The sequence below is a fragment of the Sceloporus undulatus genome, chromosome 7 (genome assembly GCF_019175285.1).
Source record: "Sceloporus undulatus isolate JIND9_A2432 ecotype Alabama chromosome 7, SceUnd_v1.1, whole genome shotgun sequence".
Lineage (NCBI taxonomy): Eukaryota > Metazoa > Chordata > Lepidosauria > Squamata > Phrynosomatidae > Sceloporus > Sceloporus undulatus.
Genome location: NC_056528.1, coordinates 35,692,803 through 35,712,646, shown reverse-complemented (window position 1 = coordinate 35,712,646; position 19,844 = coordinate 35,692,803). Strand labels below are relative to the sequence as shown.

Here is a 19,844-nt window from a genome sequence, read left to right as displayed (position 1 = left end):
AAACCATTCAGGCAGGGAAGAATGCAAAGATCAGTACTGCTACAGTCTTTATTATTATTATTATTATTATTATTATTATTATTATTATTATTATTATTATTATTATTATTATTATTATTATTATTGCTGCTACTACTGCTGTTCAATTGTTTCTTGGTACATAAAAGAGCACAAGTAATATTTAAAAATATGTAACAGGTGGCTGAAAAACATTCTAAACACACTTAGTTCAATTTTCTCCAGGAAAGTGATGCATATTTCATCATAAGGACTGCATTTATGTTTCTCAGGAACAAAAACACTTTAGTATCATGAACTTAGCATCTCTTAAACAGAAGAAGAGAGAAAGAAAGATAATTTGCAACTGTTTGGGTTTTTTTAATGACTGATACAGAGCTTTCTTCCATTCATTAAGTCTATTCTTTTTGGACTTACAGGCAGCTTGTGGGGCAAGAACTGTTAAAATGGGGAAAAATATGGTCGGTTTATATGATCTGTTGATTTTCCATCAGATTGTTACCAGGAAGATAACACATCTATTCAATTTACAGTACAGGAAACAAGCTTAATGCCATCTGACAGGTTATTCTTTCTGATATGAACATTAAAATGTAGGGATTCCTGAAGAATTTGAAGCATGCAAATGCCTACATGAAATGACCTGATCCGCACCTTATCTGAACATAGCTAACTGGAATCTAATTCATGTTCACTAAAAACATTTTGCTAACTGGAACATATTGCTGACAAGATATAAGACACAGTTTTATACTTTCCCATATCCCATTACAAGTCTTAGCAGTTTAAATGTGTCACCACTTGCAACTCAATATATGTCTTCTCTCAAAATATATGCAAACATGCATTTTAACTCTGGGAGATTTTAAAAGCTTTTATACATGTTGGGATTTTTTTTAATTATATAAAAATGCAACAAACAAATTAAAGATTCGATGGCAGAGATTTAGCGTCAGGATCTGCCACCATCAAGTCTTGTTTGCATGTTCAGTGACATACTTGGCATTACTGGCCAAGTTTACCCAAAACAAAATGAGAAGGTTAAGAAAAAGAACACAGGAAGGGATGAGAACCTGCTTTTAATTACTCTATGCAGATGCCAGAGACTCTGTTATGTGTGTTGTAGGGCCATCTAGGGGAAAGTAACAAAGGAGTAAGGCACTATTTAATATGGTTGCATCAGCATTTAACCAAATATTCCCCTCCAAATCACTGAGTCCAAAGGCAAAGCAACTCAAAGCTTTTTAAAGCTGGATGTTCAGACGCTTCCATGATGAAGAAAGACGTTGCCTTTCAAGTGAACCTACCTCACAGGGCTGTTGTGAGGCCAGAATATTCAAATATTTGCTGAATGATCCTGAGTTGGTGAAGCTCAGGGGAAGGCAAAATGAGAGCATTGTCCCACAAATAACATTTCTGCCCAAATATAATTTTATTTTTCTCCCAATTTGTAGTGCTGCAGAAAATGAGACACTGAAAACGGTTCACACCCAGAACTCAGATTTGTTGGATGCCTACCATGTATTTTTAAATGCTCAGGGGATGTTTTATATGCAGGGATAGCTGTTAGCCATTTAGCAAATTCAAGCAAAAATCCACTAAATAGTGATAATAGAAACAACAAAATGCAGGCATTTTACTAACATCTCCAAATTTTTCCCCTCCTGTTTGATTTGTAACATTTTGCCTGGTGAAAAAGCCAGTGGAGCTTCGAAAGCTTGCAAAAAGTATATTGTGCATTTCGGTCTTTTGTTAGTGCAATGCTAGAAATTTGAGAACTGAAGGAAGATTTCATTTTAAGGGCCCCGAATTCTTATTTGGGGGAACACTTTCTTCATCCCACTCATCTTGGGTCAACCACCATCTTTCAGAAATTGTGAAACACAACAACAACAACAATAACAACAACAATAACCTTTTCCATTTTGAGAAGCCACTCTCTCTCAACAGAGCAAATATTGGATGTGTCCACACTGCAGAAATAAAGCAGTCGTTGCTCCATATTGTAGAAACTTGGAATTTGTAGTTTGCTAAGGTATTCTGCCAGAGAACTCTGGTGCCTCACCAAACTACACATCCCACAATTTTGGGATTGCCAATGCCATGGCATTGTTTTATTGCAGGTATAGGTTTTTATTTGTAAACCTATAGTTTATTGCTCGCATACGTTTTTGTTAAAGCGATGTCAAACTGCTTTATTTTTTGCAATGTGGATACACCAAGACACAGAGTTGTTGTGAAGATAAAACAGTTCAGAATCCACTCCCCATTTACACTCAATCCACTACTATCACACAAAACCTTTATAGTCTTTACAGTGCCATGTTTTATGGTTTTTATTTGTAAATATAGTTTTTTGTAATGTTTGTATGTTTTTGTTTTTAATCTGGAAAAAGTTTTTGTTCTACTATTCATTTTTGTTCTATCATTCGTATATGTTTTTGTTTTCTATTTATAAACATATAGTTTATGTTTTAATGTTCGTATGTTTTTGTTTGTAAACATATAGTTTGTTTTGTTGTTCAGATGTTTTTGTTTTCTATTTGTAAACATAGTTTGATTGTTCGTATGTTTTTTATTTGTAAACATATAGTTTATATTTTATTCGTCATATATATTTTTGTTTCCTATTTGTAAACATATAGCTTCATGTTTTATTCTTCGTATAGGTTTTTGTTTTGTAAACATAATATTTTATGTTTTATTCATGGGATATGATCAATGTGGAGGGAAGGGTGTGATAAACCTTGTTGTCACCATTATTCTCAGCCTAATTTCTAAGGACAGAAAAGAAAAAAATATGACTACAGTACTACAGGAATAATCCAGTCTGAAACCACTTTAACTGCCGTGGTTCAATGGTATGGAATTCTGGGGATTGTAGTTTTGTGAGACATTTAGCCATCTGTCAGAGAGTTCTGTTGCCACAACAAACTACAAATGCCAAAATGCCACAGCATTGAGCCACGGCAGTTAAAGCAGGGTCAAACTGGATTATTTCTCCAGTGCGGATGTAACTTTAGCAAAGAAACTAAAGTGAACTAACACTTCAGCTCCTTCTGGTTGGGTTTGGCCTTCTGTCTCTCTATGGCCTTTGTGTTTTCTCCTCAGGCGAAGGAGTGCAAAAAGACACCTGTCTTTTCCCGCCAAAATGAGTCATCCCTGAAGTATAATGTAGTGTGTGTGACACCACTTTAACTGCAATGGCACAATGCCAGGGAATTCTGGAATTTGTAGTTTTGTGAGACTTTTAGCCTTATTTTCTGTCAGAGGTCCAAAACACACTGCAGAAATAATCCACTTTGAGACTGCTTTAGTTGCCCTGCCTCAATGCTGGGGAATTCTGGGAACTGTAGACTCCATCTGCACTGTAGAATTAATGCACATTAATGCCATGTCTCCATGCTAGGGAATTCTGGAACTTATAATTTTGTGAGACATTTAGTCTTCTCTGTCAGAGTGCGCTCTGGAGCCAACATAAACAACAGTTCCCAGGATTCCCTAGCACTGAGCCAGGGCAGTTAAAGCGGTCTCAGACTGGACTATTTCTGCAGGGGGCTGGTGCTAAAAGGAACTACAATTCCCAGGATTCCCTAGCACTGAGCCAAGGCAGTTAAAAGTAGATCATTTCCTTCAGTGTGCTTAGGACCAGAGAGCGAAGGTGCTATAATAAACTACAATTCCCAGGATTCCCTAGCACTGAGCCAAGGCAGTTAAAGCAGTCTCAAAAGTGAATTGCATTTCTGCAGCGTGCTTTGAACCAACGTTATCAGCTGATAACAAACAGACTCCAGCCAAGGCGGAGCCAGGGAGAAAGTGAGCCAGGGGCCCAGGGCTTAATCTGGAGCCCTTTTAAGGGAAGAGGAGGAGCCCAAAGGAGGAGGAGGAGGAAATGGCGGCGGGGAGGCCCTGGCTTTCATTGTAAGGCTTGGCGTTGGTGGTGGGCCTTTGGGAGGGAGGCTGAAATGGGCAACCTGAGAAGGTTTGCCATTGCTGTTGTTGGATGCATCCACACTAGAGACACACAACCCGGTTTGGCACCGCTTTAACTCTTTTTCTGGCTCAAGGCTATGGAATTCTGGGAGTTGGAATTTAAACCACTAAGGAGCTGAAATCCAGCCTCATTGAGTCCCCCCTTATCAGGAATTTTGGAAATTCAAAAAGCACTCCCCCCCGCCCCCCCCATCCTAAATTGTCCACATAAAACCACACTGCAGAAATAATCCAGTTTGAGACTGCTTTAACTGCCTTGGCTCAGTGCTAGGGAAAGTCCTGAGATTTGTAGTTTATGGGGGCACCAGAGATCACTGTGATAGAGAAGGGTAAATGTCTCACAAAGCTACAAATCCCAGGATTCCCTAGCAGTTAGCCAGGGTGGTTAAAGCGGTCTCAAAGTGGATTATTTCTGCAGTGAGTTTTGGACCTTGGACCGCTTCACAAGGGTCACACAGTATATGTATGTATGTATGTGTGCGTGTGTGTGTGTATACACACACACACACACACACACACACACACATATATACCCCCTTTCTTCCTTGCCAGTATTCTCTGAATACATCAGGAATAACATTTTCTAGAGCGTGGCCACATTGCCCGAAAAACCCACACAAAACTACCCAGGCTTTTACTTTTCTATGTGTCAAAGTTGCCATTAAAGGCACAAAAACATGGCAAGGAGAGAAGATGGCAAAGGCCTGCTAGCATTTATTCTTTCTTTAAAATCCTGCTTAGTTCTAAGGGACGTCTTCATTAGAAAGGGTTTTTCCCCCTTGTCAGAATTCTCATTCTCAGCAATTAAAACATCAACAGATTTATTTGACAAGTCAAGTATACTGGAATGGCTGTCATTGGAGATACTCTGCGGGGGGAATAAAATCACATGGCGGTTCAGAATTGTTCTGATACAGTTTCCGACAGCACATTAAACATGATCTGAACACATACTGGGAGAGAAAGCTGTTCTTAGTTCTTGTTTTATTCTGTTTGGATATTAAAGGTAACAAAAGAGACGGTGATGCCGAACAAGAATGAAGTACGCCTGTCTTTCCTTCAGACAGCCCTATGCCGGGTTGGTTTTAAACAAAGTCAAAACCATAGAGACCCGTTGGCGGCCGTTGTTGGCTGAGTACAAGGCCTGCACCCTTGCTGTCCACATTGCCATCAAAGACTGGGACGATGACACCTGGAAAGACATCCTGGCAAAGAGACTTGGCATGACACAGAGTCAAATTGAAGCACTATTAGATAGCGGTGAAAGGTTTGGCAGAGGTGTTATTGCAGGTAAGTGATGCTGGCACAGGTTTGTTAAATAAGCTTTCTGTTTGGGCCTTTGGCCAAAAGAACATGAAATGCTCATGCAGACACATGTGCGTATATGTGTGCACACATACCCCCCTCCCCAAGTAACTTAAAGGTGTTTCTCATATTCATTTGAGCTGGTAAACAGAACATAGGATCCTCTAGATGATGGACTTCAACCCCTATCAGCCCTAGCCAGCATGGTCAGTGGCAAAGGAATAGAGTTTCAGGATGATGGAAGCTGCAGTTCAACATTTGTCTTCCTGTGTCTTAGGGAATATTTCCTCTGGACACTGGAAGTATCTGAGGAGAAATATATATATCCTCCATAGAATTAGAAAAAGAAAGAAATGTATGTGGTAGAGGCAGGAGGGTCACAAAATGTTAAAATTTGGTAGGACAGAACAACTAGTATTAAGGGTTGTAGTCATGAGTAGAAAGAAAAGGTCTGTGAGAGACACAAATGCCTAATATTCAAGTTAGCTCAACGTTCAATTTTCCAACAATAACAAAAAACCGACCCTGTTTAATATTGGAGATACCAGGAATAATGTACACCTCATAATCTACCTAATGGAGCCCTGGTGGCACAGTGGTTAAATGCCTGTACTGCAGCCATTCACTCAAAACCACAAGGTTGCGAGTTCAAGACCAGCAAAAGGGCCCAAGCTCGACTCAGGCTTGCATCCTTCTGAGGTCGCTAAAATGAGTACCCAGACTGTTGGGGGCAAATTAGCTTACTTGCTAATTAGCTTACTTGCTGTTCACCGCTATGATCTTTGGAATAGCGGTATATAAATAAAACAAATTAAAATTATTAATGATTAAATAATACATTTTCTGCAGTGATTCCCAGATTCACCTTTTCACATTTACTGCAAATCATCTCAATTTGGGACTGGTTGTTCAATTTCCTAGTTTTTATCTTTATCCCCAAAGCAGTAAGACTTGGTTATAACTTTGTTTGCTGCCACATTAAGGAAGGGGAAAAATCCCATTCTTATCCGATAGCCATATTTGATACTAACTTGGATTGTTTTTTCCCCTCATGAAAGTAAATAATTTTCGAATTGTGGTACCTTGTTTGTGTACATCTCTTTCTGGGAGGCCCACATATTTATCTTCTTGGTCCTTTTAAAACTCAATCTTACTGTTTTTAACACATAACATTGCTACCAATAATTTGTTATGGTTTTATTACATTTTGAGAGTCACCGTGCAAGTATTTCAAATGCAAATAAATCAATAATAGACAAAACTTTTGCTTCCAGGAAGAACATTAAAGTATTGTTTCTTTTTAATTCAGGATTAATTGATATTGGGGAGACATCGCAATGTCCTACAAACTTACCTCCTGAAGACATGTCCATACTGGAAAATAAAGCCATACTCTCTGGCCTTGAACAGAAATACTTAACTGTTATTTCAAATGCCAGCTGGCTATTGGAGCCCATTCCTGCCCGAGGGCACAAAGATGTCTGGCAGGTAGACATCCCAGAAGAACTGATTCCTTCCATGGAAATCTCTTGAAGTTGTCGTCTATGTGGTTCCTTGGTCCTGTGTTTTCTGAGTCAAAAGGAGGCTAGTTTTCAGCTGGAAAAACCTGTTGGTGCTGCCTTTCCCAGCTGGACCCAAGGATCAGTATTACAAAGATTGGAGCACAGCTATTCTGCATTTGGGTGAGATCATTGTAGTATACAGGGAGTAGTAATGTAATGACTAGATACATAATGTGTGTACAGTATCTTTTAAGGCTTTTCTTGGATAATTGGACATTGTACATTAACTTGTAAAGTGATACATTAATAATTGTTTATGTAAAATACTGATAAATACTCAGTCTCAATCTCCTCCCCAAAGTCTCCATTCTAGGCACATTGTTTTCACTAGTAATTTGGTCCAGTATCAAATGGCTACATGCAGGTCTAGAGCCATTACTATCCTATAGATATGTGTATATTTTGCAAACTAAAAATAAATCACGGTGTTAAAGGGCCTGGAGTCAGTGGACAGCAGCTTTGTGGATAGGCTCTGCCCATGTTTTTCCCAAGACAAAACCCTTAGTTCTTTAAAGGTTAAGGGACAAGGAGAAATTAAGACATTAGCTGCTGCTTTCCCTGGTATTTGTGGTGCAGCACTGGGAAAGCTGCACCTTTTGAATTCCTGTCAATTATGCTGGAGCATTTGTCAAGAATAAGGCAATGCCTATTCAGGTTCATCCTTTTAGACTTAGGCTGCACCCGTAGTACATAAATGATGCTATTTGACAATTTTAACTGCCATGGGATTTGTATTTTTGTGAATTTAGCTTCCCCAGAGAGCTCTGGTGCTACAACTACAAATCCCAAGATTCCATAGCATGGAGCCATGGCAGTTAAAGTGGTGTCAAACTGCATTAATTCTGCAGTGCAGATGCAGACCCAGTGACAGAAGCAGGTTTACCCATAGTCATTCTTATCATAATGCTGCACACTCTTATTTGCAGTTGTAGACACCCTTTGGTAGAATCTTAGGAATTCCTTCAATCGGTCTTGATTTTGTGCTTGAATGTATTATTATTATTATTATGATCATTATAATTAATGTTTATTTGTATTGTGCCATAAATTTGCATGGCACTTTCCAGAATATACCCAGTCTTATGTTTGTCTCATCCTTATTAAGTACTCAGCCATGGAGTTGCCTTCTCTCTTGCCATCACGACACTTGCTTTCTGTCCCACTCCAATCACCTTACTACTATTTATAGTGTCCCTTCCAACCTTTTGCATCTCATAGCACTCCTGTCCATCCACAAATGCCAAATCTGGGGAAATACAGCTATACAATACTGTTTTTCTGAACCGAGTTTCTTAAAATGCTACAGAGATTTGAACATGCCTATTAGGAGAATGTCCACTTTGGTTTAGATTATGAAGACAGTTCTTTGGGCCATTTCATGTGTTTTTAATATGCACATATTCATTTTATGCAAAAACATAGGACAGGAAATTAACATTTGGCAGTACTGAGGGAGTTTTAGACTTGGCAAATAGTTAAAATCATTTGAGTTGCACAATTTTAAAGCTTCCCCCAATATTCCTATGAAGCCTAACATTTATTTTAGTAAAATATTTATATTCCACCGTATATCTGAAGAACTGGCACACCGTGACTCCCAAACCAGTTGAACTGGTTTGGCTGTTGAACTATGAATGGACGTCATGGTTTGATTCCTTGCTTGGCCATGGAAACCCACTGGATGACTTTGGGCAAGTCACACTCTCTCAGCCCCAGAAACCCCCACCATAGGGTCACTGTAAGTATGACTTAAAGGCACACAACAATAACAAGCCAGATGCCTAAGTCCAATTGTTAGTCCCAATTAGAATAGACCTGTTTAATCAATGGTAACTTGGCAAGTCACTTAATTTTCTTTGATTCAGTGGTCCACTCTAGTCTCCCATCTTTCTCCCACCATGGGATCCAAGACAACGTACATTATAAAAGCACAATACAATTAACATTTGAATTGAAGCCAAAGCCTTTTCAGATCAGAACTTGGAAACATTATTTTCCAGAATGCAATTCCCATAACTGTTGAGAGGCTGGCTGGCGGATAATGGGAATTGTGGTCTAAAAAAGTAACCTTTCGATGCTGCCTATCCTTCAGTTCTCATCATGTTATTCTAGATAGCTTAAAAGCTTCCCCCCCCCTTTGCATCAAGGTTTAACATAGCAGCTGTTTTGCTTACAATGTGACAAATATATTGGTGGTTCTATCAGTATTAGTACATAATTACAGTATTCCTCATCACTCTAATTGATATAAGTCAGTATCCAGTAAGCTTCCACAATGAAAAGGAATAACTAAATGTCAGATGGCCAAAAGTAGATTAATTTAAAAACACTGATTTTTATTTTTAAGCATTTGTTATTTCTCCACACGCAAACATGTATAATGGAAGCAGGGGGACCTGATATGAAATATGCGATATTTTGTCAATGCATTTTAGACCTCACAATGACTACACAATAATAATGGTTATGTCATAATTGCATCACTTTGTGGTGCAAGAACTAGATGAATGATGCCAAAATAGTTTCTCAGATGAAATGGTAGGTCACTTTATGGAAACAAGTACTTGTCAGAGAATGCGCTAGCTTTGCCTTGAATAAAAATGGATTGTTTTTTGAGTTATGTAAAGTGTCACAGTCAATTTCTCAACCACATGAAGTACTTGCCAGGTTAGAATTAAGAAGAGAAAAATCATTGGAGGGATTATTCTTGTTATACAATTTGCTTGATGGTATTAGTTTGTCTTGCACCAACAAAACAGATAAGAGTGCAGGTTTTAAACACATTGCACATAAAAACAAATGATAGGGAAAGCAAACTAAACCAAGCCTTATATTTTGAGCATCTTTTCTTTGATCTCAAGATACCAAGAGCCCTTAAGCATGGCAAGTCATTTCACTAAAAAATTAACCTGATACATTGAGTTGAAAAAGCAACTCAGTGTCATGAATATGGTTTACGTTTAATCATGATTAATGTTTCCCACTGATTCCTAAGGTCTTTCCTAAGTGTAACAAAGTCTAGTCATAAAATGATGATGATTATAAATGTAGGAATAAATGAAAGCTTTAACATTATTATAGTAAAAAAAAAAGTATTTCAAAAGGTTAAATAGTCAGGCTCCTCTGTGTTGCTAGTTCTTTTTGGAAATTGTCAATAATAATTAGCTCATGGGGCAAAAGAAATTCTCTTTCCACAGACACCCTCATCTACTGTACCCTGAAAATGAATGAGGACAATGCCTGCTCCTATGCTCTGTTAGTGTTATGGTAGATATTCTGGACTGTAATGTAGTACATGCTGGGAACTGGTCATCTTATTTTGTTAAGCAAGTAACCTGAAATGCTTGGAGTATAGCAGGTCAGCAGCTACAATGCAGATTGCTGTTCTAACAAAACAAAACAAAACACTTACCTATGACAACAGGATCAAATAACACATGTAAATAGAGAATGGGTGTATCCACAATGTAAAATCAATGCAGTTTGACACCACATTAATTGCCATGACTAGCCTGCATAATCCTGGGATTTGTAATTTGGTGAGGTATTCAGCCTAGTCTGTTGGAAAGGTCAGGATTATGTAGGCTAGTCATGGCTGTTAAAGTGGTGTCAAACTGTTTTAATTCTGCAGTGTGGACACACAGTATGTGAATTAAATTTTGCCTTTTCCCAAGCTAAGCCTACATAAAACATTTTTGAAGCTACAGTAATATTTCTACACTCCTAGAGTATTAAGAGGGTTCTCCAAGCCATTTGAGCCACCCATTTTCTTTCCTTGTTCTATCTTGACACATGTGAAGTATACATATTTCACATGGACTGTCCTGTCCAACTAATTTAAAACTTCTGGCTACAATCTTCTTTAGAAAATGTCTTCAGTACTAAACACAAACTAAAAATATTTTTTATGTGGGATGTATACTTTTTATCTTCAAAAAAGCTGATAACCAGTGGCTATCCTTCAGGCTTCCTGCCACCCTTTCCAGCTTCCTCAGATCTCTTTTCACAAATCGAAGAAAACAAGTTACTACTAATCTATCCATGTCAAAGAAATACCAACACTAACCTAGGTAAACAAGACAGTAAGAAAGGGAAGTAAGAAATTTATTCTTCAGTCTATGTCATGATGAATTTCCCAGTTTTAAAGATGACGGGTGTTTTCCAGTCTGCCACTTGCTTCATCGATGGTACCCGGTGTATTCTGTTGTTTTGGGTCCAACTACTTTGGAAGCAGACGTGCCGTTTGAAGTACAATTGCAGTTAGGGCAGTGGTGGTATGTAGGAGTTCGATGGTGATGAGACGATCTCGACATGGAAATAGCAGAAGCTGCTGCAATCATTGGCATAGAGAACCATGGGTTACAAAAGGGGAGCAAGCTAGCCCAGTGAGCCTGCATGGCTGATAAGTCTGGGTACATTGTTGGGAAGGCTGGCAGCCCCATCACAGGTGCAAAGGGAGTGTTGGGTACAGGAGGTATGACATGATACAAAGAAGTAGCAGATGTGGTGGTGGTTGAGTCTATTTCATGTGTGTCGACTCGAGCATGGCTGGTATGCTGAGGTAAATGGAAAGGCGCCAGTTGGCTTTTTTGGGTGTCACTGTCCTCAGGGGCCACCTGCTCAGAAGCACTCAGAGGAGTCGGAGACGAAGCAGAATAGCCACTTCTCAGCCGGACTGCAGCGCCAGCAAGGCTTTTGGTCATGGCAGGTTTTCGAAGTCCAGATTTGTGCATTTTCTCCTTTGGGGAGGCTGTAAGGAGGCCATTCTCCCTAGAAGCAGGTCCAGGAATGGTTTGACCTTCTGGGCTTCTTGATCTGCTTTTCAAGCAACTTTCCCGGAAGTCTTCATCTAATGAGAAAGCAATGGGCGGTGTGTTTTTGATCCCAACTCTTCTCTTGCACCTTGCAAGGAGATGAGGACAACCTCTCTTAAAATTTGGGTTATGATAAAACTGTAACTAGGATAAAGAGAGAAGAGATGTAATTAATTTAAGCCTCCAAGGACAAAAGCAATGAAATCTAAATATTTGTTCTCTACAATTTTATCCTTATTTATATTTGTTGCCCTAGAAATAGGGGTTCTGCTTTACATCTATCCAACTTTCTATTCTTACACTAGTGAGTTGACAATTCATAGAAACCAGCAGATTTTGCTTCAAAAGAATGAAGAGTTGGGGGTACATTTATTATTATTGTAGTTAACAAAGGGTTTAATTACCAGTTAACCAATATTGCTGAAGGGACATTTTTTTCAGAAGTATTGTAATTTTGAACATTGAACATTGAATGTACAATGAGTGAAGGGCTCAGAAAGGGTAAATATTTGAGCTGGTGCAGTTTTGAAGAACTCTGCATAAACCATAATTTAGATTTTACAAGCTGGGATCCTTCCTAAATGATAGTGGCTCCAGTTGTAGCAGCCTAGAGAACAAAGTGGGTGAAGCTACCCAAGAACTAGTTTTAGGGGTGAGATCAGTGATGCTAAGAAGCAAGACTTGTTTTCAGCTTAGGAAGATTGTCACTAGATGTCAGGGAAGAGATCATTTCACTGACTGAGTATCCTAAAATTTATCTAAATCAAACGGCAGGTTGGATAACATTGTGCAATTAAGTTTACAGTTCAATTAGTGACAATTCCTTCCAAAAAAATTAACATGGGTTGAATCAAGTAAAATATGCGATTTAAGTAATTGCTTGTAACAAACTTTAACTTAAATTCATGTATTTCCTGCCTAAATATACAGTAACTGGTTGCTATAACAAATAAAACATTTGTTTGCAACTAAATCAGTGCATTTTCATTGGAATACATTTGTGAAACTAAAGGATGTTTACCTCTGTTTTTATAAACATTCTGAAATCTTGTAACTATTTTCCTGGGATTAGTATCCCGAATGAATTACTGTTTTCTGATTACCCTGGTTTTTGGTGGATTTGAAAAGCCTATTCTACAAAAAAATGATCTGAAATGAGATTAGCCTTTTTATTTGCAATTACAAGTCCAGCTTTGTTGAAGACGGCTGGAGCTTTGGGCAAGAAAAATTCATTACTAGTTTGATTAATTTAAATAGTGTTAGTGTATGGGGTATCTTCTGTCACTTCTCACAGCTAAAAAGCTTTTAATTTTCTCTTCTGTCCTTGAAGAGATTGTTCTCTCGGTACATTTCGATTCTACATTACATTTTTCAGAGAACGCCTGAACTTGCACTGCGGTGTCAAAGGCGCAAGGGATCTATTACTTCCAGCTATCCTTACGGCCATGCCAAGATCTTACCTTGCTAAATGCATACGCAGCTTTTTCTTCTGCTAAAAATTCAACAAGGGAGGCAGACCTTTGAAAATTCTGCCTCATCTTGCTAAAGCCATAAAGATTGAGCTGACGAATGAAACTTTTCATGCAGTCAGTTTCAAAAATACGCAAAGGTCCTTTCCTTTCCAGGACTTCTTTTTTAAAAAGTTCCTCGTCGATCACTACACAGTTTCCGTCCTCATCCCACCACAGTGATTTAAATTGGTCACTTTCAACAATTTTCCAGAGTTTTTTGGGGAAAGTAAGAGAGAGAAAATCATTATCTTCAAGAGAATCCTCATCACAGAGAGCAAGTCGCGGTCTTTTTGGCCAGGGCCCATCACTCAAAGCTTGAAAGGCATTTTCTTCTATCATAGACCTTAAGGCTGAGTCACCAGCTGCTGTTTTATCATGCAGTGGAGTGGATGAAATTGAGATTGTGGAATGAATAATTTCATCTTCAGCTGAAAGGTGTTGACCTTCTGCAGAAGGAAGGTCCGTGTCCAGGTCTCCCTTTTCATTTAGGTAATTATTTTCAGCCGTAGCCATTTATGCTAGTAGTCAAACCATATCAATAAGGCAGCAGCAGGCCTATTAAAATAATGCCTGCTTGTAGGGAGCTTCAATAAAGAGTTCTAGAACATCACAATGAGACCTAACTTGTGCAGGTGTGACATCACAAAATGAACTCTGGTTTCCTAGCAAATGAAATCATAATGATAGGACAAGATTGTGAACATAATTGACTGCATCTTCCTTGAATAAGAGAAATTGGGGTAAAGCATTTTGTATTAAACTGCTCCTGTTAATTGCACATGAAATGAAAGGAGACATGAGGAAATTTATCATAGTATCAATTTTATTTCTTAAGAAAAAAGGGGTTCTTCTACAACTTGCATAAAGCTGGTCTTATTTTATATAGTCCATGAATGCTAGAACACAAGTCCAAGCCAACATATTAAATTAATGCTAAATTTAATACACATTGTTCAGAACGATTGCCCTGCAGTGCATTCAGAAGCAGGTTTCTCCTAGGCTCATCTCCCACTGCACCTTTGCAGAACCCCACCTTTCCCTTTCCCCCATCATTCATGGCTCCCTTACAACAGATAGATGAGGTACATCATATGGACTGACCCCTTTAATGTGTTGCCCTGTGTTAATGTACAGTACATATACAGCCTCATTTACTTTGCCAAAGCAATCAACAGTTTAGGGTGTGTGTGAGACAAAGAATGAGGCAGTGTTGCAAAGTGGTTTGAGTGCTGTATTCAGGATTTCAGGAGACCAGGGTCTATTCCTGCTCAGCTATGGAAACCCATCAGGTCACTTTGGGTCACACTCCCTCAGCCTCAGAGGAAAGAAATGGCAACACCGCTCTGAACAAATCTTGTGACAAGGCTGCCATGAGTCAGAAATTATTTCAAGGCACACAAAAAATATTTTGTCAGAATACTGCACATGCAATTGGGCCCTCCACAGCCATGGATTCAACCATCCTTGGCTTGAAAATACTCCCAAAAGATATCAATTCCCAAAAAGCAAAGCTTGGTTATTTTAAATAAGAAACACCATTTCCCTATGCCATTGTATTTAATGGCACTTGAGCATCCACATATTTTGGTATCCATGGGGCTGGGAGGCTGGAATCAAACCACAGTGGATACCATGGAGCCACATAACAGAAGTAGCAGACCGTAAGCTAATATCACAAGTTACTATTTTAAAAGAAAACAGGTACATTATACAAATTTCTAGATTTTAAAAGACCATTTTGTAAGGCTCAGAGTTGAAATGGTACAACCTGTTTTTGTCATTCATCTTCTCAGTCTAGTATTGCTGCCCCAATATGATGTGGATGCCCAAGAGCTCAAAGACCATCACCTCCTGTCTGTGCATGCACACTCATGATTCTTTGAATCCAAGCATGATAATAGTATTTTATTCAGATTTTGTAACTGTCATCATTTACAGTATATCCCAAGAAAGAATACAGAGAATTTGCACACTAGCAAGGTGTCATTATTTTTCTGCCAAACACAGATATTCTAACAAGCAAAATATGCTACAGTAACATTAATTTTATATATCCCCCCCCCAGACAAATACTATCATTGGTAAACATTTCCAGGACGATGAACTGAAGTGTTCAGCAAGAATTATGGGAGGACACTTTTTATTGAACAGCCAAAGTGGGAGAATGAGAAACAGATATTACCTAGGAGTAATATTTTAACAAAAGTGGAAAACAGTTCCCTTCCTCCCTTCCTGACAGTACAAAGATTGTGGTTATTTACACAATAATTTACATACCTGTATCAAGGTAATTTGATCCACTAACAGAGAAGGAGCTTTCAAGTCCTACCTGAGACATGTTTGCAAAATTGGTGTTCCTAGTTCTGTGGGGAAATGAAAAGGCAAGCATGCAGATGTAACATCACATGGCTATGGTACTCCAACATAAATGGAAGCCAAGTGTACAGATTAACACAAAATATGTCATCCACAATAGATTATCCATTTCATACAGCACTTTAAAAATACTTTTACATATTTATACTGTACAGATTCTTAAAAATATATTACATTGCCAAAGGTTCATATAAATACTATACAGGCAAGCGTTAATTCAACCAAGTCAGAAAGATCTACAAATAAAAGCCCTCCTTTTTCACTTCTCTTTACACTTTGTGGCTGAAATCCAGTCCACAGTGACATGTGCATAAAGGCCACTGATTCCAGTAGGTTTTGCCCACATGCAGCTGTGGACAGGCATGAAAATAAAGGTACTATTTCATATGCCAATGATACTTTGGGAAAACCTGACACTGTTACTAATGAACTCTCTACAGCTTCAATGCACCCAACTGAACATACAGGTGAATTATGTTCCCTAAACAGAAATCTGATAAGATGCTTTCCACCTATGAATCTTGCCACAGATGTTACATTGTTACTGATTTTACTGTCATGGTATTTTGTATGCAAATATATGGAAACTCCCAAAGATAACTCCATTATCTCCATTGTATCTACATTAAAAGCCACTGAGGCACAAATCTCTATTCATAGACGATTTAAAACAAAGGCATGAGATAAAAACATGTTGGCCACTGGTTCCAAGTTGTGGTTTAAAGGGCAACAGTCAGTCCTGGCTAGGTGCCATGTTGCTTCTGAGTTTAATCTGGCATATCAATGTTTAGTTTAGGAGGTGGTATAACGTATTTTCCAGGACTCTGGGTAATAACTACACCAGTCTTTTTTCGAAACATTGGAGCTATTTTGGGAGGTTCTGGGACAGGGGTTTCTTCTGTTTCCTCATTATCTTCATGATGCAGATCATAAGAAATGTTGCCATACTCTCTCAGGAAGGGGAAAATTTCAAGTAGGAATTGACAGAAGTCCTTACGAATCCCAAACCACCCTGCACAAATTTTTTAAAAAAGAAAAGAAGGGGTGGTTATTGATAGTTTCAATTTGTGACAAAGGTGCCCAACAACAGGAGTACTATTCTTTCTGTTATCAAAATAACAGAGAAAAAAACCCCACTATTTCCATACAAAAAAGGAGGGGCATGGCTTTTCCATTGTATACTTACAATGATTTCCCCCTTTCTGTCCAAATGTTGTTGCCATTAAGGTTATCAGTGAAAGCCAAAGAGGGACAAATATAGGTATATATGAGAATGTGTTGTGTCCATCAAGTCTGTGCACAAGCAGGATCTAGTAAGACAACAGGATAACATCAGTTTCATGTTTCATATAACCTGTCTTGTCAGGAGTCTTGACCAGGTATTATATAAATCTGCTATGCAGAAATATAACCAAGGGCTGAAAATATTTTTCAGATCCATAAACCTCAGCATCATACTTCATGACTACAAACCTAGAGTTTTCCCAAACTGCCTGAAACCTGTTTCTACAGATGATCTGATAGCTACAGTGGTACCCCGGGATACGAATTACCCAGCTTACGAATTTTTCGGGATACGAAAAAATCCCATAGGGATTTATTGTTTCGGCTTACGAAGGTTTTTTCGGGTTACGAAAAAACCTCGGCGCTATTTTCAATGGAGCCGCGGCGGAGCCGCGGCTTTTTTTCCATTAGCGCCTATGGCAATTCAGGTTACGAAGGTTTTTCGGGTTACGAAATTAGCCGCGGAACGAATTAATTTCGTAACCCGAGGGAGCACTGTACTGAGTTCATGGGACTAAGGACTTCTTTAGGTTGTAAGTTTAAATGGCTTCCCTGAAAACAGAAGCTATCTTTCAAACTGGGCAATGTCTTTATGCTGACATCTTGAACGTTTCTCCAGTTTGCTCCTGCAAATAGAGTTTTAAAGTATAGGAAATACATGCTGAGATCTCTAGAGCCTAAAGGAAGAACAGGATCTTCAGGCATCAAGGGCAAAGCTTCAGCACCCTGCATAGCTCTCTGTGACTAGCAAAAGTGGAAGAGATTATGCAAAATAAGCATCTGCATCCAAATGTGTCTTGCATTTATAATTTAGGAAGCTTAGTTATGGTGAAAATATCAAAAGTATCAACAAAGCCCTTGAAGTCAAAGTAAATAGATAAAATAGACATTTTGCAAAATGCAATACACACTCAGCCTATTTTCTTGTTATGGTTTTACTTGCAAGAGCAGTAGCTTCGACTGTGATAGCCTTTAAAAAAACACAAGTCTAAGAAAGGGATAGCTCATCAATATCCTATTCTCACAATGTAAGTAGAGTTCTTGCTTACTTCAAAGGTGAGCAACGGAACCACAATTGTCATCCAACTGATGGCCATGGTTATGTGTGTTCTCCTCTGTTCAGCAATCACATCCATTGAACGCAAGAACAGGACCGACCAGACGATGTAATAGAGTACAACCAAACACAAAAAAGACATGAGGATCCACAAAGGGACACAGACAACCTGGAAACAGAACAGGAGGGGGAAAAAGTTAAGCCATATATTACTTCAAGAAGTTGCTCAACTTCAACCATTCCCATCCAACAAACCAACATCATTATCAGACATTTGTCTTTACAAATGAAAACTGATTCTATCTCTCTTAAGACTCTTGTCTCAAACAAATCTTGAGACATTTCGAAGATAACATGGTACTTCCCTATTTACCTAATTTGGTAGTTTTGCATTAGCAGCTCTATTTTTTTTAAAAAGAAAATGTTTTGTTTAAGTGATATGCGTTTGTTCTCTTATATTTTAAAAACTTGTTTAGGAGTTTCTCTATACACTCATCCACTGGGAGTGGTGCTAAAAAGAGGAAAATCAGGTAAACTGATTTTGAACAAGCCATTAGCTCTATAGAGATTATGGCAAACCCTTAAATTTAAGAACGACATAGTAAAATCTAATGAGAACATGAATGATTCTGAATAAAGGTAGCTTATACATTTTCAAGTTCCCCTATATCAAGAAAACCTCTGCTACAGTACCTACATAAACAACTCACAGCTCTGAAAACAACATAAACACAGTTTACATACAAGCCATGGCCACTTGATAATTTCATCCAGACGGAGAGCAATGAATATGAACTGGAGAATATTCACAGAGCACAGGATTTCCAGCTAAGGAATAAAATAACAGGCATATCAGATTCAAATGAATTTTGCTACAACTGACAGATCACCAAGTAAGCATCTTGTACCTTGATATACTATTCCAAGAAAACAGTATTTTGCTGTTCATACAGCATTTGACAAGAAATATAAGTGCAACAGCACAAATTAAGAAATCAATACAACATCAACATCAAAAAGAGTCTTCAGATAATATTTTCTCACTTATATGTAACTTTACAGAAACAGACATAGTATTTGCACATCTACCACAAAATAGCTTTATTAAAAATTATTCTAAAAAGGTATATTACAGTGTTTAAGTTCTGTTTATAAACTTGAGCAATTATCCAGTATCTCCAGTTGCCTTTATATGGGCGAACACCCAAATGCATAAAGAAAGCCTCACCTCCAGAGATCTGTCATGCCGAAAGCCCCACACACAAGCTGCAACAGACACCGGAGACACAAAGAACAATGGCATGAAGACCAGAAGCCAGAAACGGGTTCCTCTTTCAATTCCATCACAGACGAGCACTTCAAACATTAGCAGTAGCAAATGGATGCCAACTGCAATTAACATGGCTTTGAACTCCACACATGTTTCGCCTTCTGCTCTAAAGAGGACCCAAAAAGCATAAAGTTCATTCTGTTAGTTCACTATCATTTCATCCACACACAATTGTTTAGCCTGGTCTCTTCACTCTGTCTCATATCTCTAACAACTAAATCTCTCTTGTATGCTATAATTATGGAGTCAATACAAACAACAAATTGTCCCTAGTGACTGCTTAAATGCCATTCCCCATGGCTAAGCACAGGCTTTACATGCACAAGGCCCCAGCTTCAATCTTGGGATTCCTAGTGGTAAGACTAGAAAATCTCCGGCATGAAACCCCATAGAGCTGTTGCTAGACAGTACTGGAGAGGACAGACCACTGGCTGGACTCTTGACACTAACTGGTTTATGCCTTCAGTGATTCACTGATTCAAGTACTACCATCTTCCTGTAGCCTCCTGGAAAGCTATATAGCAAGGAAACTCGGTTTGCACTGAAACTGTGACTACACAAGTACAATGGACATACCACATTCACTGGGGTTAG

General features: G+C 38.6%; 3 protein-coding genes across 4 annotated transcripts in view; 1 reads left to right on the top strand and 2 right to left on the bottom strand.

Annotated features, from left to right (window-relative positions):
• The first annotated feature begins 3,815 nt into the window (after window positions 1-3,815).
• LOC121936439 (protein EOLA1-like) lies at window positions 3,816-9,498 on the top strand. Of its 2 annotated transcripts, none has more exons than XM_042478680.1 (3): window positions 3,816-3,939; window positions 5,018-5,301; window positions 6,626-9,498. In XM_042478680.1, exons 2-3 carry the CDS (start codon window positions 5,049-5,051, stop codon window positions 6,847-6,849), a joined length of 477 nt encoding a protein of 158 aa, XP_042334614.1. In that variant the 5' UTR covers window positions 3,816-3,939; window positions 5,018-5,048; the 3' UTR covers window positions 6,850-9,498. The 2 variants fall into 2 exon arrangements, with proteins under 2 accessions (XP_042334614.1, XP_042334615.1); XM_042478681.1 differs by lacking the exon at window positions 3,816-3,939 and adding an exon at window positions 4,033-4,050.
• Window positions 9,499-9,583: 85 nt separating this feature from the next.
• LOC121936437 (heat shock transcription factor, Y-linked-like) lies at window positions 9,584-14,940 on the bottom strand. The gene is made up of 2 exons (XM_042478678.1): window positions 13,153-14,940; window positions 9,584-11,836 (listed from the first exon to the last, which is right to left on the bottom strand). The coding sequence occupies exons 1-2, from the start codon at window positions 13,714-13,716 to the stop codon at window positions 11,057-11,059; spliced, it is 1,344 nt and encodes a 447-aa protein (XP_042334612.1). The 5' UTR covers window positions 13,717-14,940; the 3' UTR covers window positions 9,584-11,056.
• A 147-nt stretch (window positions 14,941-15,087) lies between these two features.
• The window catches only part of TMEM185A (transmembrane protein 185A), an 11,514-nt gene continuing 6,757 nt past the window's right edge, over window positions 15,088-19,844 (bottom strand). The window contains exons 3-7 of the mRNA XM_042478679.1: window positions 19,149-19,356; window positions 18,665-18,748; window positions 17,913-18,089; window positions 16,766-16,889; window positions 15,088-16,591 (exon numbers count right to left, since the gene is read on the bottom strand). Coding sequence (XP_042334613.1) covers window positions 16,347-16,591; window positions 16,766-16,889; window positions 17,913-18,089; window positions 18,665-18,748; window positions 19,149-19,356 — 838 coding nt within the window. The 3' untranslated portion in view covers window positions 15,088-16,346. The remainder of the gene's footprint in view (window positions 16,592-16,765; window positions 16,890-17,912; window positions 18,090-18,664; window positions 18,749-19,148; window positions 19,357-19,844) is intronic.

Coding starts and splice junctions, on each gene's coding strand:
- LOC121936439 (XM_042478680.1), top strand. CDS start 5,049: ATGAAGTACGCCTGTCTTTCCTTCAGACAGCCCTATGCCGGGTTGGTT. Junction 5,302..6,625: donor TGGCAGAGGTGTTATTGCAG/GTAAGTGATGCT, acceptor TTTTTAATTCAG/GATTAATTGATATTGGGGAG.
- LOC121936437 (XM_042478678.1), bottom strand. CDS start 13,716: ATGGCTACGGCTGAAAATAATTACCTAAATGAAAAGGGAGACCTGGAC. Junction 11,837..13,152: donor CTGCGTATGCATTTAGCAAG/GTAAGATCTTGG, acceptor TCTTTATCCTAG/TTACAGTTTTATCATAACCC.